The sequence below is a fragment of the Pristis pectinata genome, chromosome 3, assembly GCF_009764475.1.
Source record: "Pristis pectinata isolate sPriPec2 chromosome 3, sPriPec2.1.pri, whole genome shotgun sequence".
Classification (NCBI taxonomy): domain Eukaryota; kingdom Metazoa; phylum Chordata; class Chondrichthyes; order Rhinopristiformes; family Pristidae; genus Pristis; species Pristis pectinata.
This window is the reverse complement of record NC_067407.1, coordinates 69,608,276-69,632,862: the sequence shown is the minus strand read 5'-3', so window position 1 is coordinate 69,632,862 and position 24,587 is coordinate 69,608,276. Positions and strand designations below refer to the sequence as shown.

At 43.1% G+C, this 24,587-nt stretch overlaps 1 protein-coding gene across 1 annotated transcript in view; it reads left to right on the top strand.

Annotated features, from left to right (window-relative positions):
* Positions 1-24,587, top strand: part of rsph3 (radial spoke head 3) — a 40,166-nt gene that overhangs the window by 1,473 nt on the left and 14,106 nt on the right. The window contains exons 2-5 of the mRNA XM_052011968.1: positions 2,105-2,189; positions 9,360-9,501; positions 14,681-14,826; positions 20,751-20,954. Of these exons, the coding sequence (XP_051867928.1) occupies positions 2,105-2,189; positions 9,360-9,501; positions 14,681-14,826; positions 20,751-20,954 (577 nt within the window). The remainder of the gene's footprint in view (positions 1-2,104; positions 2,190-9,359; positions 9,502-14,680; positions 14,827-20,750; positions 20,955-24,587) is intronic.

The window sequence follows — 24,587 nt, the reverse complement described above, 5'->3', positions numbered from 1 at the left end:
TTTGTGGTGGGGAGGAGGGTGATTGTTGAACCACTGGCAGAGTCTGCAGGATCAGAGGTGGGTGAGGTAAATAGGAAGGGAAAGAGTATGAGAACATTAGATGCCAGCAGCACATCTCATGAGAAAGATGGTCAGGGATGAAAGAGCAGTTGGCAACTGTTCATCAAATGGTCCTTTGAGAGAATGGTGAGATGAGATAGAGGAATTGGGACTGTGATTGGAGAATGGAGCATTCACGAATAGTAAAAGTTGCATAACGTTGGGTTAGCGTTTGTCGTGGGTGAAAGGATGTGACAAAGCACATTGATGAAGGTTGAGCAGTGGATGTGGTGTACATAGATTTCAGTAAGGGATTTGATGAGGTTCCTCATAGAACGCTCATTCAGAAAGACAGGAGGCATGGGATCCACGGAAACTTGGCTGTGCTTCCTTCGCCTACTGCTAACTTTATGCATGTTGAAATTGACATGTACTTACTTGTACCACAATGTCTCTGAAATGTCAGTTGTCCATTTTCCTCTACAGATGCTGTCTGGGTTCCTCCAGCAGCTCGTTTTGTTAACTCTACCCAGGCACTGCCATTCACTGTATATGTCAACTGTGGTTTAATTTCCCAAAATGCATCACTTTGCACTTGACCGAGTTAAATTCCATCTGCCATTCCTTTGCGCCCGCTCTTCCAGTTGATCTAGATCCTGTTGTAATCTTGGACAATCTTCTTCATCAATGCCATAAACTGAAAAGAGTGCAGAAAAGACTTACGTGAATGTTGCCAGGACTTGAGGGACTGAATTATAGGGAGAGGTTGAGCAGGCTAGGATTTTATTCATTGGAGTGTAGGAGCATGAGGGGTGATCTTATAGAAGTGTATAAAATCATAGGGTGAATGCACACAGTCTTTTTCCCAGGGTTAGGGAATCAAGAACTAGAGGGCACAAGTTTAAGGTGAGAGTAGAGAGATTTAATAGGAACCTGAGGGGCAATTTTTTCACCCAGAAGGAGGTCATTATATGGAGTGAGCTGCCAGAGGAGGTGGTTGAGGCAGGTACGTTAACAATATTGGACAGTTACATGGATAGGAAAGGTTCAGAGAGATATGGGCCAAGTGCGAGCAAATGGGACTAGCTTTGATGGCATCTTGGTCAGCATGGACCATTTGGGCTGAGGGGCCTGTTTCTGTGCTGTATGACTCTTATGATTCCAATTTTGGTGTCATCAACAACCTTACTAATCAAGCCACCTACATTCTCATCCAAATCGTTAATATATATGACAAACGATAGGGGACCCAGCGTTGTTTAGTTTGATTTTGTGCATGTTGAATCACTGTTGTCATTTAGTTTATCATTGGATTTAAAGGGATTTGTTTGCAAGTGTTGCCATGTCTCGCTTGCTGTGTTTCATGAAGCTATGCTGCCTTTGTTCAAATGTGACGGTAAGGTATGTTGCTGTGGCTTATTTCCAACTTTCATGGTTCGTATTGACGTTACAGCAGCCTGCCATATTGTTGTTAAGAATGAGGTGGTATCCACTTATCTAATTGTCACAATTTAGTTCATTTGAGCATGATACTGCTACGTCACACACAGAATCATGACTTAACATTCTTCCCCTTGTCAAGTTTATTATGGTTTACTTTAGCATGGTGCCCCTTGTACCACGCTGATAGTTTAGTGTCATACCCTCAATGTTCAGTTTAACACTGTGCCCTCTTGTCATGCCATCTAGTTTAGTTGAACATTCTGCTGCCTTGTTACACCATCATGGTTTAGTTTAATACTGTGCAACCTTGTCATTTTATTGTGGCTAAAATTGAATTTCCTGCTACTGTGATTGAATTAGAAGTGCCTTGTGTCCCTCCTACTGCCACATAATGTAACTCTTGTGCTGGCTTATCCAACTACTGTACGTCAGTTCAGTGTGAAACTCTCCATGGTCGTCCTTGTGTCATGGTTTATTTTAGCCATGTGTCCTTTTGTGCCACTGTCATTGTTTTCCCTTATGTACTTTTCATTTGTAAAATATTCTGATGACAACTTGTAGAACAGATTAAGCAAGTACATGATATTACAAGTGCATACTAACTTATTCTTTTACTTTTGAGATGTACAACAACCTATTACGGAAACATCATGTACGACAGAAGGGTGGTGCGAGGAAACACTTATGCACAGCACACACTCCCTTTGGTAAGTGTATAGAGCATGATTCCAGCTTATTACTCAAGATTATATTAGCCAATTTTTAATTAAATAGAAGAGATTGATTTTCCTACACTGACGGTGCACATATTGAATCAAAAATTCAGTTCACAGTTGAGTACAGGCAATTCCAGATAAGATCTTCACATCTAGTGCTTAAAGCCATTTTTAAAACCAGAAGGCCTGTGTGAGCATTTAGCATACGCTGAGATCTGTCTCTCATCTTTTAAACTGTGGAGGAGAATATTGACAAAAAGTACAACAGGGGGCAGTATTTAAAAGAGAAATCTGTTTGGAGAAACAAATTTCACTAAAAGTAACAAACTAACCAAGAATGAATAAATAAAAAGATGAAGGTAAAATATATTTGAAACAGAAACCACAAAAACAGGACAGGATAAGAAATGTAATATCATGACTTTAGCAAAGAAATGAATTGAGAGCATCAGCATATAAAAGTAAAACACCAAGTATTCTGTGAGTGCATAGATAACTAAGAAAAATTGGAATATTAAAGTCTGAAATTGCATGGAAATGTCGGGACACCCATTGGGTGTTCTGCCTTGAGTTTCGGTGAGAAGCATAACAAAGAGGAACTTTCAGTTACGGAAGTCAAGAAGAATATTATAACAACAAAATTAAAGTGGGATAAAAGGAAATATGGAATGTACATGGTTCCTTTTATTGTGTCAAAACAGGGAGACTAATATGCATGTTATAAAAAAGTGCAATAATGCTGGGGGACTGGTAAAAAAAACATACGTATAACTCCTATCTTAAAAAAAGATAATTAGATAAGCAGCAGTGACTGGTATGATCCAGAATCTTTACTAAAAAATCAGATAATAAAAAAAATTAGAGGTGGAGAATATCATTTTTTAAAAAAAACTTTGGATTTGTAAACGGTTGGGTACATTTAATTAAGCCTATTGAGAAATAAGAGGGTAGGCAAAGCAGAAACAAATTCAAGGTCCATTGATGAGATGCTGGCAAGGTATGTGACAAATAGTGGTGCTTACTGAATTATGGACCAGGTAACAGAATAGATTAGAAGACTACCACCAAAGCAAAAAAAAAGTTGGTTGAGATTTATTTGTCAGAAAGCAGCAGAGTCATAGGGTTATAGAGCAATACAGCACAGTTACAGGCCCTTCGGCCCAACCAGTCCATGCTGACCATGGTGCCCACCCAGCTAGTCCCAATTTCCTACATTCGGCCCATAGCCATCTAAGCCCCGCCCCTCCATGTACAAGTGCTTCTTAAATGATACTATTGTACCTGCCTTAACCACTTCCTCTGGCAGCTCGTTCCATATACTCATCACCCTCTGTGTGAAAAAGTTGTCTTTCAGGTCCCTCTTTAAATGTTTCCCCTCTCACCCTAAATCCCTCACTCTAAATATATGCCCCCTAGTTTTGGACTCCCCTACCCTGGGGAAAAGACTCTTACCATCTACCTTATCTATGCCTCTCATAATTTTAAACATTTCTTAAGGTTGCCCCTCATCCTCCTACGTTCCAAGGAATAAAGACCAAGCCTGGCCAACCTCTCCCTTAAACTCAGGCCCTCTAGTCCTGGCAACATTTTCATAAATCTTATCTGCACACTTTCCAGTTTAACCATGTCTTTCCTATAACAGGGTGACCAAAACTGTACAGTACTCCAAATGCAACCTCACCAATGACTTTATACAACTGCAACATAATGTCCCAACTCCAATACTCAATGCCCTGACTGATGAAGGCCAGTGTGCTAAATGCCCTTTTCATCATTTTCAGTACATAAAACATAGAATAGTACAGCACAGGAAAAGGCCCTTCAGCCCATGATGTTGTGCCGAACTAATTAAACGCTTAACTAAACTAATCCCTTCTGCCTACACAATATCCATATCCCTCCATTCTCTGCGCATTCATGTGCCTATCTGAGAGCCTTTTAAATGCTCAAAAGTATTTTCCTCCACTGCTATCCCTGGCAGCACATTCCAGGCACCCACCACTCTGTGTAAAAGTAAAACTTGTCCCACACATGTCCTTTGAACTTACCCCTTCTCACCTTAGATATATGCACTCTAGTATTAGACATTTCGAATGTATGCCCTCTAGTATTACACATCTCGACCCTGGGTAAAAGTTACCAGCTGCGTACTCTATCTATGCCTCTCATAATCTTACAAACTTCTATCTGTATGTTGCAGAAACTGTGTTTGGGCATCTACACATTAGTGGTTAGACTCAGGAGCTGGAGGTCTTTGAGTTGGAATTTGGAGATGATACTAAACTGAAGGTATAGGTGAAGACGACAGCAACAAAGACAGGAAGCAATAAACAGACTTGAAGTGCGGATACATAAACAGCAAATTAAATTCAATACCATTCACTCATGGGGAAGAATGAACATGAATGGGGAAGAGGCATATAACTATCTGAGAGTAACATAAACCACTAAAGTAATGACATGGAATGCAAAGCTCTGGGTTTAATTTCCAAAGGAAAAGGAAAAAAAAGAGGATTCTTTTTTAAAATTAGCATCTTGGTTGACCATGTTTGGGAACAGGATGGATATGAGAAAACTAAATGTATGGAAACATCAGATAAGAAGTAAGGTATTTCTTTATGCATGGTTGAAAATGTTTTGTTTGCCACGGCATGGGTGAAGTAGGCAACAGTGATGCATTTGCACTGATGTGTGGCGGGTATGTGGAACAAGCTGCTAGAGGAAGTGGTAGAGACAGATACAATTACAACATTTAAAAGACATTTGAACAGATACATGGATGGGAAATGCTTAAAGGGATGTGGGCCAAACGCAGGCAAATGGGAGTAGCTGAGGTAGGCAACTTGGTTGACATGGATGAGTTGGGCTGAAGGGTCTGTTTCTGTGCTGTTTAACTCTATGAATCTTAGAAGGATAGGAAGCAATAATTAGAGTGGGATGAAATCCATGTACAGTGTAAGTATCATCAGAAAATATTTGGACTAACAGTGCTTAACCTTATTATGGCATAGAAGGAGTCTGTTCAGCCCATCAAGCTGTGCTGGCTCCCAGCAGACTGATCCCATCAGTCTCATTCCCCCTCTGCAACTCATTCTTTACATACCCACGGACTTCCCTTTGATTCTTTTGCCATTTACTTACACCAAGTGGTGATTTACAGTGATCATTTAACTTACCAGCATGTCTTTTGGAATTGGGAGGAAAGTGGAGTACTGGGGGGGGTGGTGTTGGGCGATGCGGGTAATAGCAACTCAGAGTTCACAAGAAAAATGTGCAAACTCCATATAGTCAGTACCTGAGGTGAGGACCAAACCCAGACCTCCAGAGCTGTTAAAATCAAACAAAAAAATACAGATGCTGGAAATATGAAATAAAAACAGAAACTGCTGGAAACACTCAGCAGGTCAGGCAGCATCTATAGTGAGAGAAACAAGCCAATGTTTCACGTTGAAGGTCTAGGAATGAGAGATAAAAATGGTAATTTTAAGTTGCAGAGAAGGTGGCAGGAAAGATGGATTGGACAATTTCTCTGATTGAGTGAGACCAGGTCAAATGGGTGGAGACAGTTAAACCATAGAACAATACAGCACAATACAGGCCCTTTGGCCCACCATGTTGTGCCAACCTTCAAACCACACCTAAGACTATCTAACCCCTTCGTCCCACATATCCCTCTATCTTAAGTTCCTCCATATGCTTATCTAACAATCTCTTGAACTTGACCAACGTATCAGCCTCCACCACCACCCCAGGCAGCGCATTCCATGCACCAAGCACTCTCTGGGTGAAAAACCTCCCTCTGACATCTTCCTTGAACTTCCCACCCATTACCTTAAAGCCATGCCCTCTTGTATTGAGCATTGGTGCCCTGGGAAAGAGGTGCTGGCTGTCCACTCTATCTATTCCTCTTAATATTTTGTATACCTCTATCATGTCTCCCCTCATCCTCCTTCTTTCCAATGAGTAAAGCCCTAGCTCCTTTAGTCTCTCCTCATAATCCATACTCTCTAATCCAGGCAGCATCCTGGTAGATCTCCTCTGCACCCTTTCCAACGCCTCCACATCCTTCCTATAATGAGGCGAGCAGAACTGGACACAGTACTGTAAGTATGGTCTAACCAGAGTTTTGTAAGGCTCCATTATTACTTCATGGCTCTTAAACTCAACCCCACAACTTATGAAAGCTAACATCCCATAAACTTTCTCAACTACCCTATCCACCTGTGAGGAACTTTCAGTGATCTGTGGATATGAACCCCCAGATCCCTCTGCTCCTCCACACTGCCCAGAATCCTGCCATTTACCTTGTACTCTGCCTTGGAGTTTGTCCTTCCAAAGTGTACCACCTCACACTTCTCCGGATTGAACTCCATCTGCCACTTGTCAGCCCAGCTCTGCATCCTATCAATATCCCTCTGTAAGCTTTAACAACCCTCCACACTATCCACAACACCACCGATCTTTGTGTCATCTGCAAACTTGCTAACCCACTCTTCCACCCCCTCATCTAAGTCATTAATAAATATCACGAAAAGTAGACGTCCCAGAACCGATCCCTGTGGGACACCACTAGTCACAGACCTCCAATCCGAATGCACTCCCTCCACCACAACCCTCTGCTTTCTACAGGCAAGCCAATTCTGAATCTACACGGCCAAGCCTCCCTGGATCCCTTGGCCTCTGACCTTCTGAAGAAGCCTACCATGCGGAACCTTGTCAAACGCCTTACTAAAATCCATGTAGACCACATCTACTGCACTACCCTTATCAATCTTCCTGGTCACCTCCTCAAAGAACCCTATCAGGCTTGTGAGGCAGGATCTTCCCTTCACAAAGCCATGCTGGCTGTCCCTAATCAGTCCATGATTCTCTAAATGATCATAGATTCTATCTCTTAGAATCCTTTCTACAGCTTACCCACCACAGGCGTAAGGCTCACTGGTCTGTAATTCCCTGGACTATCCCTACCACCTTTTTTGAATAAGGGGACATTTGCCACCCTCCAATCCTTCGGTACCATTCCCGTGGACAACGAGGACTCAAAGATCCTAGCCAACGGTTCAGCAATCTCCTCCCTCACCTCACGAAGCAGCCTGGGGAATATTCCGTCAGGCCCCGGGGACTTATCTGTCCTAATATTTTCTAACAGCTCCAACACATCCTCTCTCTTGATATCTACATACTCTAGAACATTACCCTTACCAACACTGTCCTCAGCATCATCAAGACCCCTCTCCTTGGTGAATACTGAAGAGAAGTATTCATTGAGAACCTCACCCACTTCCCACCTTTGTCTTTAATCGGACCTAACTTTACTCTAGTCATCCTTCTGCTCTTCACGTATGAGGCTGATTGTGCTGCTTTGTTTGTGTTACATGTTGCTAATGGCATTGCTATAAGACATGCTCCATGAGTCAGACTGTAGTAATGGAGGGAGAAAGACTGCCTTGTTTACACTCCTTTCTAGTCTTTGAAAAGGTGTCGACCAAAAAGCCTCGAAATGCCTTCCAAGACCATGCTTTCCCCTCTACCATAGTGAACAGAGCCCTTGACCGCATCATATCTATTTCCACACTTCTGCTTTCACTCTCTTTCCTCCTGGACAGACAAGGACAGAGTTCCCCTGGTCTCATCTTCCACCCCACCAGCCTCTGCATTCAGCTGGTCATCATTTGCAATTTCAATCAGTTTCAACAAGATTCAGACATGTTTCTTCCTCTTTCAGCTTTGCGAAGGGATAGTTCCCTTTGTGACGCTGTAGCATTTACTGCTCCCATCTTCTGACACTTTCCCATGCCACCACAGGAGATGCAACATCTGTCCTTTCACTTGCACACCTCCCTTTGTAATTGGATCCTTGACTTCCTGACCAACAGACCACAATCAGTAAGGATAGGCAGCAAAACCTCCGCCACGATTATTCTCAACACCGGTGCCCCACAAGGCTGCGACCTCAGCTCCCTACTCTACTCCCTATACACTCATGACTGCGTGGCCAGATTGTGCTCTAACTCTATCTACAAGTTTGCAGATGATACCATCATAGTGGACTGTATCTCAAGTAATAATGTCAGAGTACAGGAAGGAGATAGGGAGCCGAGTGACATGGTGTCATGACAACAACCTTTCCCTCAATATCAGCAAAACAAAATAGCTGGTTATTGACTTCAGGAAGGGGGGCAGTGCACATGCTGCTGGCTGCATCAATGGTGCTGAGGTCAAGAGGGTTGAGAGTTTCAAGTTCCTGGGAGTGAACGTCACCAATAGCCTATCCTGGTCTGATCATGTTGATGCCACAGTCAAAAAAGCTCACCAGCACCTCTACTTCCTCAGGAGGCTAAAGAAATTTGGCATGTCCCCTTTGAGCCTCACCAATTTTTACTGATGCACCATAGAAAGCATCCTATCCAGATGGATGGTACTGCTCTGCTCGGGACCACAAGTAACTGCAGAGTGCACAGCTCAGCACATCATGGAAACCAGCCTCCCCTCCGTGTATTGTGTCTACACTTCTCACTGCCTTGCATAATCAAAGATCCTGCCCGACCCAGACATTGTCTCTTCTCCCCCCTCCCATTGGGCTGAATTTACAAAGCCTGTAAGCATATACCACCTGGTTCAAGGACAGCTTCTATCCCACTGTTATAAGACAATTGAACAGTTCCCCAGTAGACCTCACAATCTACCTCATTATGACCTTACACCTTACCGTCTACCTGCACTACAGTTTCTCTGTAACTATAACACTTTATTCTGCACTCTGTTACTGTTTTCCCTTGTACTACCTCAATGCACTGTTGTAATGAATTGATCTGTATGGACAGTATGCAAGATATGTTTTTCACTGTACCTTAGTACATGTGACAATAATAAACCAATGTACTTGATAATAGTTGTGAAGAAAAAATGAGTTCCTGATGGAGGTCCTTAGGTTTGTGAAGTGTTGGTAAAGCACATATTTGAGGCAAATACAAAAAGAATTTAATATGAAACAGAGTGGTTAGAATATGCAATAGTCTGACAAAAGATTTTCAAACTCATAGACATATTCAGAGTCACTGAGTTTCCTTTAATGTGTGCTTTAATGGTATGCTTTTTTTTATATTAAATAAACATCGAGCTGTAAAAAAATGTACTTTTCACATTTTACCAAACCAATAGACAGCCCAGCCTGACCCTATTGAGATCCAGCGACAGCAAGAAATACAGAGGAGGGCAGTTGCCAGGAGACGAGCCAAAGCACAGTTACAAACCACAACTCCACTCCCTCTAGAGGGCAGGATACACACCGAGGTACAAACAGGTAGGGATCAGTTCAACATGGTGCCTGTTCTCACTGTTAAGGGCTACTGCTTTTAACTTCATGCCGAGTAATCTGATAGACTTCATGCTGAGGTACCGATTTTAGTTTCTTGATAAGTTTCTTGATTCTTTACTCTTCAGTATTATGAAAGATTTACACAGCAGGCTTGTGATCCAGAATAGAAAATATTAGCCTGGTAGGATATAAGCTGTGAGCAAGATGAAGAGGCGCCATATAATTTAGACAAGTTGAGTGAGTGGGCATGACAGATGCTGTTTTAACTGGGATAACTGTGAGGTTATCCAGTTTGGTTCTTGGGGCAGAAAGGCAGATTATTACCTAAATGACGAGACTGAGAAAGGAGGAGGTACAACAAGACCTGGGTTTCACTTGTTTTCACCATTCACTGAAAGCAAGTGTTCCTGTGCAGTCAGCAGCTAGGAAGGCAAATGGTATGATGGCCTTCATTGCAAGAGGATCTTGGTAATGCTGTCTTACTATCGCTGTACAGGGCCTTGCTGAGACCCCACCTGAAGTTTTGCGTGCAGTGTTGGTTCCTCAGTTGACGATAAAGGAACCTGTGGGATGGCCGGCCTGACATATGAATAGAGAAGAGTGAGTTAGGCCTATGTTCACTGGAAGAATGGGAGGAGATCTCTTGGAAACCTATAAAATTCTGACAGGTCCAGTTGGGTAAACTTAGATTGTGTTCCTTGGGTCATTGGAGGCTGAAAGGGGGGGACCTGATAGAAGTTTATAAAATTATGAGAGGTATAGATAGGGTAGATAGTCAGAGTCTTCTTCCCAGGATGGAAATGTTAAATACTAGAGGGCATAGGTTTAAGGTGGGGGTGGGGTGGGGGGGAGTTTAAAGGAGATTTGCGAGGCATGTTTTTTTTACACAGAGAATGGTAAGTGCCTGGAATGGACTGCCTGAGGAGGTGATGGAGGCAGGTACGACAGCAACATTTAAGAGACATTTAGACGGATGCAAGAACCAGCAGAGAATAGAGGAATGTAGACCATGTGCAGGCTGATGGGACTAATTTAAATTGGTTTCATAGTCTATACAGACATGGTGGGCTAAAGGGCCTTCTCCTGTTCTCTACTGTTCTATGTTCTATGACCAGATGCTAGGGATGGCTGGAGATTGCAGAACAAGGGATATGCCATTTAAAGCTCCTACATTTTCTGTGTCTCTTCCTGGATATTTCAACCTTGCAACACAAGGAAGAAAAAAAACATTGCAAATTGTGATTTTTCTTTAAGGACACCACCAGACCTCCCAAGCTAATTGTGAATTGGAAGTCTTATAAGAGAAGTAGTGAATCTGGGACTTCAAATGCGCTGAGGGGTTTTAGAATGAAAATGATTGGAAGAAAATTCCAAGAACTCTGGAGAGGTAGATTTAAGGATACTAGGTATCTTGGAATTAGAGTCATAGAGTAATACAGCATGGAAACAGGCCCTCCAGCCCAATTAGAGGTTAGTGGTGGATTCAAAAGTATGTGGGGAAAGATTTCTGAGTTTAGGAGCATTTGAGGGCATATTTTGAATTTTAAGACTATTTGTGAGTGGGAATCCTGGAATCTGGAGGGTTGGAGACAGCTAAGGAAGGTTCAGATGACCAGCAAGGCTAGGGAGGTGGATTTCAGAGATTTGGGAACCAAAGTTTGACTTTGGAAAAGTGAGTGGAATCTGAGAATGTGGTAAATGTGAAACATTGTTGACGCATCCATTGTGGTGAGCCTGGGGCAGATTGGCTGGTACAGTGCGTGGGCAATAGAGGAGGTGCTGCAGCACCATCTAATGTCACATCCACCAATTACAACAGATAGGCAATTGTTTAAAATGTGTGCATTTTGTGACTAGCATCTGCAGTGACTGTACTATTTACTCATTCCTACTGAATTTTTGTTATATGAAGCACTGTTTTCAGATCTAGAAAAATACCATGGTGTGGTATTAGTTGATTTCTACTGCTTGTCCTCCAAATACACTGTGGCCACTTCCTCCATTTTTCCCTTCCCTCCTTCTCTTCTGCTCTTATAGATTCTAACTTGATTATGCGAGCCAAGTGAATGAATTACTTTGTGTCTGTCTTCATGGAAGGAGCCACACAGAATCTGCTGGACATATCAGAGAATTGAGGATCTAGTGAGAATGAGGAACTGAAGGAACTATTGGTCAAACATTTGTACTAGAGAAGTGAGTGAGCTCGAAGGCTGATAAGTCCCAGGGACCTGATGATCTACATCCCAGAATTTTGAAGGAGGTGACTTTAGAGATAGTGAATGCTCTGGTTGTCATCTTCCAAAGTTATACAGATTCTGGAATTATTCCTGTCAATTGGAGGGTAGCAAATGTGGTTCCATTATTTAAGAATGGAAGGGGAGAGAAAATGGGGAACTACTGACCCATTAGTCTAACATCAGTAATAGGGAAAATGCTGGGAAGTTACACCAGGGCAGGACAAATACAGTCAATGGCCATCCCCTAGGGAGAGTTGTAGAAAAGAGTGACCTGTGGGTACAAGTGCATTGTTCCCTGAAAGTGACAAAGCAGGGAGACAGGGTAGTGAAGAAGGCATTTGGCGTGCTTGCCTTCATTGGTTGGAGCACTCAGTACAAGAGTTGGGTCATCATCTTACAGCTGTACAAGATATTGGTGAGACTGCACTTGGAATATTGTGTGCAGTTCTGGTTGCCCAACTATAGGAAGGATGTGATTAAACTAGAGAGGGTGCAGAATAGATTCACAGGGATGTTGCTTGGACTGGAGGGCTTGAGTTATAAGGAAAGACTGGATAGGCTGGGACCGTTTTCCCTGGAGCATATGAGGCTGAGGGATGACCTTATAGAGGCTTATAAAATCATGAGGGGCATAGATAAGGTGGATAGTCACTGTCTTTTTCACAGAGTCTAAAACTAGAGGGCATAGATTTAGGATGAGATGAGGAAGATTTAAAGGGAACCTGAGAGGCAAGCTTTTCATGCAGAGGGTGGTGGGTACATGGAAGAGTTAGAGGAGGTGATAGAGGTGGGTACAATTACAACATTTAAAAGATATTTGGGCAGGTACATGGATAGGAAAGGTTTAGAGGGATGTGGGCCAAATGTAGGCAAATGGGACTCGCTCAGGTGGGCACTTTCGATGACATGGACGAGTTGCGCCAAAGGGCCTGTTTCCATGCCGTATTACTGTACGACTCTATGTTGTAATGGTGGAATGCGTTGAACAGAATACTAGGATTGAGAAGAGTCAGCATGGAGTTATGAAAAGTAAATCACGTTTGACTAATTTGCTGGAGTTCTTTGAGGATGTGACTAGTAGAATGGATAAGGGAAAACCAGTGGAAGTGGTGTATTTGGTTTCCCAGAAGGCGTTCAATAAGTTCCTACACAGGAGGTTGGGCAACAAGATGGGAACATCTGGAACTGGTGGTAATGTACTGACATGGACTGAGAATTGGTTAATAGATAGAAAGCAAGAATAAACAGATCATTCTCAGATTGCCAGCCTGTGATTAGTGACATACTAGAGGGATGGTACTTGGAATCCAGATGTCCACAATCTATATCAATGATTTAGCTGAGGGGGCCAAATGTCATATTACCATGTTTGCTGATGGCTTTAAACTGGGTGGGATTGTGAGGATGGAAGCTTCAGTTGGGTGTGGATAAATTGACTAGGTGGGCAAGTACACGGTAGATAGAATATAATGCAGAAAAATATGAGACCATTTCCTCTGGTTCACAAAATAGGAAAACAGCATATTTGTTAAATGATAAGTGATTGGGTAATGTTGATGCAGAACGCCAACGTGTATGTACAGCTGGCAATTAGGTGGCCTTTACAATGAGAGGGTTTGATTGCAGGAGTAAGAAAGTCTTATTGTAAGTGTATAGGGTAGGACTACACCTGGAGTATCGTGTACAGTTTATGTCTCCCTACACAAGAATGGATGTACTTGCTATAGTGGCAGTTCAGCGCAGATTCGCTAGACTGGTTACAGGATGGTGGATTTGCCGTAATAGAGGAGGCTTGGCCTGTATTCCTTAGAGTTTGAAGAATGACAGGAGATCTCAACAAAACTTATGAAATTGTTGCAGGGCTCAACAAGCCAAATGCAGGGACGATGTTTCCCCTGAGTCTGGGGCCAGGGGCACAGTTTGAGAATAAGGGGTAGGCTATTTAGAACTTTGAAGAAATTTTTCCTCATCTGAGAGTGATTAGTCTTTGGAATGTGGAGGCTCAGTCACTGAGTTCATTCAAAACAGACTGATAGATCTCCAGATATTAAGGGAATCAGGGGATATGGGGGTAGGGCTAGAAAATGGTGCTGAAGTGGAAGATCAGCCATAACCTTGATGAATGGTGGAGCAGGCTCGGAGGGTCAGATGGCCCACTCCTGCTCCTGTTGCTTATGTTCGTATTTCTTATATTCAAGAGTGCATTATAACAAACCTTGTCATGCATTGACTGATATGTTTGTGAGCAGGAGTTGTTGAAGCATAATTAGGAGTTCTTTCTTCTCCCTCCACCTCACTTGGGCCTTCCATTCTTGTGCTGGGTTCCGTACATAAAAACAGCCCAGCTAACTTAAAATTATTGAACACTCTAAGTGGTTCTTGAAATAAATTTTCTATCCACAGGTTACTTCCAGTACAATCCTGACGGTCCTATTCCCCCTCTCGTTATTTACTTATGCCTTTGCAACTTATTTTCTCTCACATGCCCAGCAACTCCCCTTTGATTCTTGCTCAGACATTATTTTACTGCTGTTTTAATCTGGTTCTAGTGAACATGTAAACAGATCTGGGCTTCAGTCCCCTGCTTGTGATTCAGTGTTGCAACATCAACAGTACAACTGAAATCAGTAGTCTAGATTTTAAAAAAAAGAGGAAGTTGTCCTGGATGTTAGTACGTGCAAACTGTCCAGTAGCTCCTGGAGGTGTGTATGTGTTAATATTGGTCAAAGTCATGGATAGGTTCATTTCTGATGCCTGCTATAACCAAAATCATTAATGGATAATTAGATAACATCCACATGAGGAAATAGAAAAAAATGGGAGTGACGAGACAGATCCAAAACAGCTCCTGGTATGAATACTAAGTTTGCATCAATATTAACATGTATAAAAGGTTCCAAGTTAATTTTCATATCTGTACTGATCAGAATTGTACCTGGAAGAACTCAGCGATCGAATAGAGGAAGTCGATGTTGATACTCAAACAGATGCATTTTTGGATAAACCTCCAACACCCCTTTTTATCCCTGGGAAATCAGGCAAGGATGTGGCCACACAGATCGAAGATGGAGAGGTACATTACACATAGTATGTGGAGTGTGTGTTTACATGTGTGGTTTAGTGTTGGTTAGTTAGTGTACTGTACCAGTTAGTGTTTATAAAGAGGCTTTGTCTTTTATAAAGTAAATTGGTATCCAAGGGTGAAGGTAGAGACCATGAAAGGTTAAAATTGTTGAACAGATGAGATTCAGACATGAATGTACATTGGAATGTAAGTGACAACATTTTTTAAGAATGCCACCCTAATATGTTATGTTCATAAATAATCTGCTTTGAGAAAATCAGTTTCTGTGAATGCAAAGTTACATCTTGCCTCACCTTCAGTCCAAAAATAAAGTATAAAAATAACAACTAATGAGTTCTTTCCCATCTGCTTGAGCTTCAAATTGTCAATTTTTTTTTATTTACAGCATGGTAACAGGCCCTTCCGGCCCAATGAGTCCACGCTGCCCGTTTTTTAAGCCCAAATTAACCTACCCGTACATCTTTGCAATGTGGGAGGAAACCGGAGCACCCAGAGGAAACCTTGTGTCATCTTATATGTTCTAATATCTTTGTTTTATCCACAGTGGGCCTCTAGTTTCTCAGACCTTGTGTAAGTGCTCCACCACACAAAATGCTCCTTTATCTGCTGTGATTGTTTCTGACAGCAGTAAAAACTACAAATAGACAGCACTGTGGGGCATCATATGCTAACTGGTAAATAACTTAACCTGAAGACCACAAGCAGCTTTGCAAGCTCTGATTGCCCAATTCCATTAGTATTTTTCTGATTTGCCTTTTTAAAATTTGTCGGCTTGGACTTGCAAAGAGCTGTAGTTTCCTTTTTTAAAGGAAAAATCATTAATCAGAACATCAGACTCTGTAGTATTAGCAATACAAGCCAACTGGAAATCAAAGCATACACTCAAAACTTGATGGTGGTCTTTGAAGCTCCATACTTTCCACCTGTGGACTCACAAAGACAAACATGAACATTCAAGTTCAGAGTCATCATGAAAGATGAACATCATTGTTTACTGGAATAAGATCACACAGTTAACCCCACTTTACTCAGCAAGAACATTTATATTAGATCTACTTTCGTCTTTATCCAGCAATGTATTGCTATCATCTCTCTCTGTTTGCACCTCCACCAGAAAAATCAGCTATGACCAACAGGCCTTCACCACCCTCTCTTAGATGGCACCAAAATCATTTGCATCATCTGGATTCACCTGGTCTCGACTATTCTCTGCAATGTGAAACGTGTTTGTTTCTTCACTTTTCCCAGTTCTGATTAACCTGCAACATTGACTCTGTTTCACCTAAACAAATGCTGCCTGACCTCCTGTGCATTTCCAGCATTTTCTGGTTTTACACTGGAACAGGCGGATCAGGCCAGCTGTTCCCAGTTTTCAATGGAATGAGGATCCCACCAGTGATTCTGTACTTTGCCCCCAGAACAGTTGATTCCAGCCAATGCTTTCCCACTTATCCCAGAACAGCTGGATCTAGCCAGCATTTCCTTCTGAATCCTAACAGCAGAGTGAAAGTTAACATTTGTATCCTGTGAATGCACAACCACACAGTCTTGTGGGTTACCAGAGTAGGTCATCAAATGTTGTCATTTGGGAAAAAAATAACTGCAGATGCTGCATATCTGATATCAAAACAGAAGATGCCATGAGAGAAGTTTCAAATAATAGCGGAACATGCTGGAAATACTCAGCAGGTCAGGTCTCATTTCTGGAAAGAAAAACGGAGTCAGCGTTAAAGGTCGGCCACCCTTTGTCAGAGCTGGATTGGCTCTGGCAGTGGTACTTCCTCCTTCCGCAGGTTCTAGCGCCAACTGCTATATGTGGTCTTTTTCACCTTCCCTAAATCCTTAAACACTGTGGAGGACCTCTTCAAATTTGGGTACCTGCAAAAATTCACCTCCATCTTGTGTTTGCCTCATGTTGGCATGCAAGCCATGATCCTACCCAATGGGTCCACAGCAGAACCAATCTCAATACAGATTGATACAAAATCTCAGGCAAGGCTGTGTCATCATCTCATCACTTTATTCCATCTTTCTCATTGCAATGCTGTACTTCACCTCTAATAAGCTTCTCGCTGAAGTGGAGCTAACCTTAGGACCAATGGGAAACTGTTCAGCCTACATTGCCTCCACTCAGGAATCAAGGTCAGCCAAACCTCTAGTCAAGATACACAGACCATCCTTGTGTATGTTTGTGTTGGGAGGCCAAGCTTCAAGTCATTGTTGACTCGTTCGCTGTAGTTTATGAGAGGGTAGGTCATGCGCTGAGTGTCTGCAAAAAATATCATGCCTCTGCTATAACGCCACCATCCAATAAGGCAGACATCAATGATGAAACTCACCATTGCCTTCAATTCACCAGTACAGCTGTAGGCTATCTGAGGAAAATTGTGTTTGAAGATCAAGAACTCAAACCAACACAAAGCTCATGGTTTACTTGACAGCAAATATTCCTGCCCTCCTCCCTGCTTGGATAATCTACAGGAGGCACCTGAAAGACTGAAGATACCATCAACACAGCATCACGGCCGTGCAGCAGTTAGTGCTTCTGGCTCACAGTTCCAGTGACTTGGATTAAAACCTGAGCACCTCTACTTCCACAGGAGGCTAAAGAAATTCAGTATGTCCCCTTTGACACTCACCAATTTTTATCGATGCACCGTAGAAAGCATCCTATCTGGATATATCACAGCTTGGTAAAGCAACTGCTCTGCCCAGGACCGCAAGAAACTGCAGAGAGTTGTGAACACAGCCCAGCACGTCACGGAAACCAGCCTCCCCTCCTTGGACTCTGTCTTTACCTCTCACTGCTTTGGCGAAGCAGCTAGCATAATCAAAGACCCCGCCCACCCAGGTCATTCTCACTTCTCTCCTCTTCCATCAGGTAGAAGATACAGAAGCCTGAGGGCACGTACCACCAGGCTTAAGGACAGCTTCTACCCCACTGTGATAAGACTATTGAACGGTTCCCTTATACGATGAGATGGACTCTGACCTCACGATCTACCTTGTTGTGACCTTGCACCTTATTGCACTGCACTTTCTCTGTAGCTGTGACACTTTGTACTGTTATTGTTTTTACCTGTACTACCTCAGTGCACTCTGTACTAACTCAATGTATCTACACTGTGTAATGAATTGACCTGTATGATCGGTATGCAAGACAAGTTTTCACTGTACTTCGGTACAAGTGACAATAATAAATCAATACCAATATCTTGGGTGCCATAAATGGGAAGTTTGCACATTTTCCTTGCAATCGCATAGGTTTCATCTGGGTGCTTTGGTTTCTTCCCACAACCTGAAGATTTGTTAATTAGGAGGTTAACTTGCCTCTGTAAATTGCCCCTACTGTGTAGGTTGGTGGCAGAAGAACCAGGGGAGTTGATAAACTTGTGAGAGAGAATAGACTATTGGAAAATAAGGGGGAGAATGTGTTTAATGGGGTTCCTCTGAGAGTCAACATAGACTTAATAGGCTGAATAGCCACTTATGTTGCAAGGAAACATGAGAATACTGTCTCCATAAAATCTTTCAAATCCACTAGAAGGATAAGCAAACCAATGTCAGTGTCCTCTATCAGGGTAATGTCCCCAGATTTGGGGCCAAATTATACTCAGTCACTTCTATTGGGCTGGTGGCATTGCTGGTATGTCTGACATCACATTTCCCAAAACAGGTCCAAAAACAGGAAATACTGGAGGTATTCAGCATGTCAGGCAGTAGCCGTGGCAAGAGGAACAGAGATTACTTTTCAGGCCAAAGACCCATCATCTGAACTGGAGAAGAGAGAATAAAGTTAGTTTTAAATTGCAGGGAAGATGTGGGGTGGTGGGGGCAGGGAGGGATGGATAGGTTAAAGGGAATATCTGTGAGAGCCTGAGGTAAGAGTTGCTGTGGGGTTGGGTGACAAAGAAGTATGATGTGTTGCAGACAGTAGGTCAGGCTGTGCTAATGGAAAGGGAGAAAAACTGAGCTAATATCACAGACTGTTGACTTGCATCAGAAATGGCCGAGAAAATAAATTACTGGAAGCTGGAGAATTTGATACTGAGTCTGGTGGGACCAGACAGAAAATGAAGTGCTGTTCCTCCACTTGCCCAAAATAGACATTCTAATCAGAACTTTCACGATAAGAGATAACCAGGTGGACAGAGGAAGAAATTCAGTGAAGTTCTCAAAGCTTCCATGGAAATGTGGAGAAGGAGCATTCTGGATGGTACCCTGAGTCCTTGAACTGGGAGCACACAGTAGTGAAGGGCATGTGGTTTAAGAAGCACATCCAAATTATCATCCACTGGTCCTGCCAAGCACCTCTGGCAGAATCTGTGGGACTCACCCTGGCCTCATCAATCACCTCAACTGGAGTGGGGCAAGTCATCCTCTATCCTGAGCAACTGTCAGAAGTAGATTCTTCATCATTGAATCCTGGAATTCTACCTTATAGCATGTAATTACATTCAGATGGCCAGTTAGTGGTGGCTAGGAGTAGTGGGAAAGGGATGAAAAATATGTTAACAGTTAAGAGTTTAGATATGAAGAGGTGTACTCAAGTTATTGCTCGTATAATATCTGTAAACCTCGTCTTCAATAAACCAAATCGTGGATGGCGCTGATGCTGCCAATCCTCTCAGCCCAAGCCTGCTTGTTAGTGTTCATGCAGGAGCTTGGGAACCATACTTCCTTTCTGGTTCCTTTTCCCTCCACCACAGCTTCTCTCGATGAATCAGGGAAATGTGAAAGGTGGATAGAGGGCAGGCAACATCTTCAAAGGCTCAGTTAAAACTGCCGGGGGAAACACAACCTCCAGCTGGGGTCAGGGAGCACACTGGATCACATGATTGGAAGGGCGGCCCGTTTTCAAATCTTGTTGAATTCCATAAGATATATTGGGTCACACTTTGATATTGCAGGGGTTCACGCATACAGTACATATCACGGTTAAGTATTTAGAGTATTACATTCAGTTTTGATGCTTTATGTTGTCACACACAAAGCGCAGGAGAAACTCAGCAGGTTAGGCAGCATCTATGGAGGGAAATGGACAGTTGACGTTTCGGATCGAGACCCTTCACCAGGACAGAAAGAAAGAGGGGAGATAGCCAATATAAAAAGGTGGAGGGAAAGGGTGGAGCAAGAGCTGGCAGGTGATAGGTGGATCCAGGTGATAAGCAGATGAAGGAGGGGGGAGAGTGGGAATGATGTCAGAAGCTGGGAGGTGATAAGTGCAAGTGACAAAGGGCTGAAGATAGGAGAGGAAAGTGGAGCATGAACTAAAGGGAAGGAGGTGGGGAGGAGAACCAGTGGGAGGAGTGTGTGGTGATGGGCAGATGGAGAGGGTGGGGGAGGAAAAGGAGGTAGGGTGATGGGGGTTGGTTGGATCAGAAGGAGAAAGAAAAATCCCATTTACAATGGGATCCCATTGTAGATGGCGGAAGTTGCAAAGAATATGTTGGATGCGTATGCGTAGGTGAGGACCTGAGGGCGTGGGGAATCTGGTGAAGGCAGAATTGTGGGAAATAGAGGAGATGCGGGTGAGCTCTCCATCAATAGCAGTGGGGGTGAAACCCTGTTTTCTGAAAAGAGACATCTCGGATGTCCTGAAGTAGAAAGCCTCATCATGCGAGACAGAGGAACTGAGAAAAAGGAATAGCATCCTTATAAATGACAGAGTGGGAGAAAGTGTAGTTGAAGTAGCTGTTGGTTTGTCGTAGATGTCGGTGGATAATCTGTCTCCTAAGATGGAGACAGAGAGATCAAGAAAAGGGAGAGAGGTGTCAGAGATGTACCATGTGAATTTGAGGGCAGGATGGAAGTTGGTTGTGAAGTTGATATAATTGACGAGCTTTGCACGGATGCAGAAAGTGGCACCAATTACGTTGTCACAACTGCTACTGATTGAACTCTTTTTGCAGCTCTTTGACTTTGACATTGAAGTGAAACCAATGTTGGAAGTGCTGGTGGGGAAAACCATTGAACAAGCTCTTCTGGAGGTTTTGGAAGAGGAAGAGTTGGCGAATCTGCATGCTCTCCAACGTGACTTTGAGGAGATTCGCAATGCAGAGCTTGCAGAGGTACAACGCATGGAAGAAAGGGAGAGACGTTACAGGGAGGAAAAGGTATGGCTCACTCCAGGTGAAGACTGTTGTGTAAAATGCATATATTTTCATTGTTGTTTCACCTCTGGGTGAAATAGATACCCTACCTATACCTCCCATTATCTTACTTACCTCAATCCTGTCCCCTCTTAACCCCCCTCCACTCCAGGGAGAACAGACCCGGCCTCACCAGTCTCACCTCTTAATTGAAAAGCTTCATCCCAGGCAACATCCTGGTGAATCTTCTCTGCACCCTCTCCAGTGCTATCACATCCTTCCTGTAGTGTGGTGACCAGAACTGCACATAGTACTCCAGCGGCAGTCTGACCAAGTTTTTATAAAGTTGGAGCATTACCTCCCAGCTCTTGTGTTCAATGCCCTGACTAATAAAGGCCAGTATTCCATATGCTGCCTTAACCACATTATCAACCTGTGCTGCCACCTTCAAGGGTCTTTGGACTTGTACACACTCTGTTCCTACTCCCTGCCATTCACCGTATATGTCCCAACCTCATTATGCTCCCAAAATGCTTCACCTCACATTTATCAGGTTTAAACTCCATCTGCCATTTCTCAGCTCATCTCACCAACACATTGATATCACCCTGTAGCCTAAGACTACCCTCCACACTGACAATAACTCCACCAATCTTTGTGTCATCTGCAATCATGCCTCCTACATTGACATCCAAATCAGTCGAGATTTGTCCTTGACAAAACCATGTTGGCTATTTCTGCCTTTCCAAGTGATCATAAATCCTGTCTCTCAGAATTTTTTCCAATAACTTCCCCACTATTGATGTTAGGTTCACAGTTCTGTAATTACCAGGCTTCTCCCTCCTGCTTTTTTTGAAAAGAGGGACCATATTTGCTGTCCTCCAGTCATCTGGTACTTCACTTGTGGCCAGTTAAGATTTATAGATCTCTCCCAGAACTGCAGCAGTCTCTTCCCTTGCCTCCCATAAATCTCATCCAGCCCTGCGGATTTATCCACTGAGGCGTTGAATACCTTCTCTTTATTTATGGAGGCTGGCATAGAACATAGTACAGCACAGGAACAGGCCCTTCAGCCCACGATGTTGTGCCAAACTAATTAAGCTAATGACACCTAATCCCTTCTGTCTGCATATGGTCCATATCTCTCTATTCTCGGCATAGTCGTGTACCTATCTAAGACCCTCTTAAACGCTTCTATCGTATCTACGTCACCACCACCCCTGGCAGCACATTCCAGGCACCCACCACTCTGTGTAAAAAAAAAACTTACTCTGCACATCTCCTTTGAATTCGACCACATCCCCCGCCCCACACCTTAAATGCACACCCTCTAGTATTAGACATTTCGACCCTGGGATAAAGATACCAGCTCCTTATCTATGACTCTCATAATTTTATAAACTTCTACTAGGTCTCCCCTCACAGCTTCCATTGCTCCAGAGAAAACAACGCTAGTTTGTTCAACCTCTCCTTATAGCACGTGCCCTCTAATCCAGGCAGCAATCCTGGTAAACCTCTGAACCCTCTCCATAGCCTCCACATCCTTCCTATAATGGGGTGACTAGAATTGAATGCAATACTCCAGATGGGGCCTAACCAGTCAGGAAGCTGCAACATAACTTCCTGACTCTTGAACTCAAGGCCCCTACAAATAAAGTCAAGCATGTCATACATCTTCTTTGCTACACTGCTGACTTGTGCCACACAAGATCCCTTTCTACATCAACGCTGTTAAGGATCCTGCCATTAACTGCATTCTTTCCCTTTATGTTTGATCTCCCAAAGTGCAACATCTCACACTTGGCTGGATTAAACTCTACCTGCCATTTCTCTGCCATATCTGCAATTAATCTATATTCCGTTGTATCCTTTGGCAATCTTCTACACTATCTACAATGCCACCAATCTTTGTGTCATCAGCAAATTTACTAACCGACCCATCCATGTTTTAATCCCGGTTACTTACATATATCACAGACAGCAGAGGTCCCAGTACGGATCTAGTCACTAATCACGGACCTCCAGCCAGAATAAGTCCCATCGACAACTACCCTCTGTCTTCTATGGGCAAGCCAATTCTGAATTTAAAAGGCCAAATCACTGTGGATCCCATGCATCTTAATCTTCTGGATGAGCCTACCATGAGGGATCTTGTCAAATGCCTTACTGTAATCCATGTAGACAATATCCACAGCTCTACCCTCATCGATAACTATGGTCACTTCTTCAAAAAACTCAAGTTAGTAAGACATGACCTTCTCCGCACAAAGCCATATGGACTGTCCCTAATTAGGCCATGGTTTTCCAAATGCTCATAAATTCTATCCCTAAGAATCCTATCCAATTGCTTCCCTACCACTGACGTGAGACTTACCGGCCTGTAATTTCCAAGATTATCCCTATTTCCCGTCTTGAACAAAGGAACAACATTTGCTACTCGCCAGTGCTTCGGGACCTCACCAGTAGCTAGAGAGGACACAAAGATCTAGGTCAAGGCCCCAGCAATCTCATGTCTTGCCTTTCAATAACCTGGGGCATATCCCATCAGGCACTGGGGACTTATCCACCTTAGTGTTCTTCAAGAGACACAATACCATCTTTTTCTTTATCTCAAGATGCCCTAGCATATTATCAAGCTCCACACTGATCTCACTATCCTCCATATCCTTCTCCAAGCTACTCATTTAGGACCTCGCCCACATCCTCCACCTCCTTTATCCTTGAGTGGTCTTACCCGCTCCCTGGTTGTCCTCTTGCTCTTGACGTATGTATAGAATGCCTTGGGATTCTCTTTAATCTCCTACTTGCCAAGGACTTTTCATGACCCTGCCTGGCTCTCCTAATTTCCTTGAGTTCTTTTCTGGCTTCTTTATATTCCTACTTGCACTAGAATTTCACCTTCTCCTTCACTGAATCCTCCAACTTAAAAAGTCCATTTTCTTAGTGAAATATTGATGAAAAGTATTCATTTCGGACCTCACCTATACCTTCTGGTTCCGCACACAGATTGTCCCTGTTGTCTTGAATGGGCCCTACTCTTTCCCTGGTTATTCTTTTGCCCATAATATACTCAAAGCACAGATGGATTTACCTTAATTTTGTACACCAGTGCTATTTTGTGACCCCTCTTTGCCTTCCTAATTTCCTTGTTAAGCGCCTCCCTACTCTTGACGGCCTTCCCCCCTATAAGTTCGCTATACCTAAGACATGCTTCCTCTTTTCCCTTTATCCAACCCTCAATATCCATTGACATCCAGGGTTCCCTGTACTGTCACCCTTGGCTTTCACCCTGACAGAAACATAATGGCCCTGAACTCTCACTATTTCTCCTTTGAATGATTCCCACTGTACGGATGTAGACTTACCTTTAGGTAGATGTTCCCTGTCCACTCTGTTACACTAAGCAATCCCAGTTAATATTCAGGAAATTGAAATCCCCTCATACTATAACCCTACTTTTATAACATTTCTTTGCTGTTTTGTGTACATATCTGTTCTCTATCTTCTGTTGACTGTTATACCTGTGATATATCCCCAGCAAAGTGACAGCACCCTTTTTGTTTCTATTCACTATCCATATAGCCATATTTGAGCAGCCTTCCAGTGTATGCTCCCTCAATGTTGAAATAATACATTCCTTGCCCAACAGTGCAATGC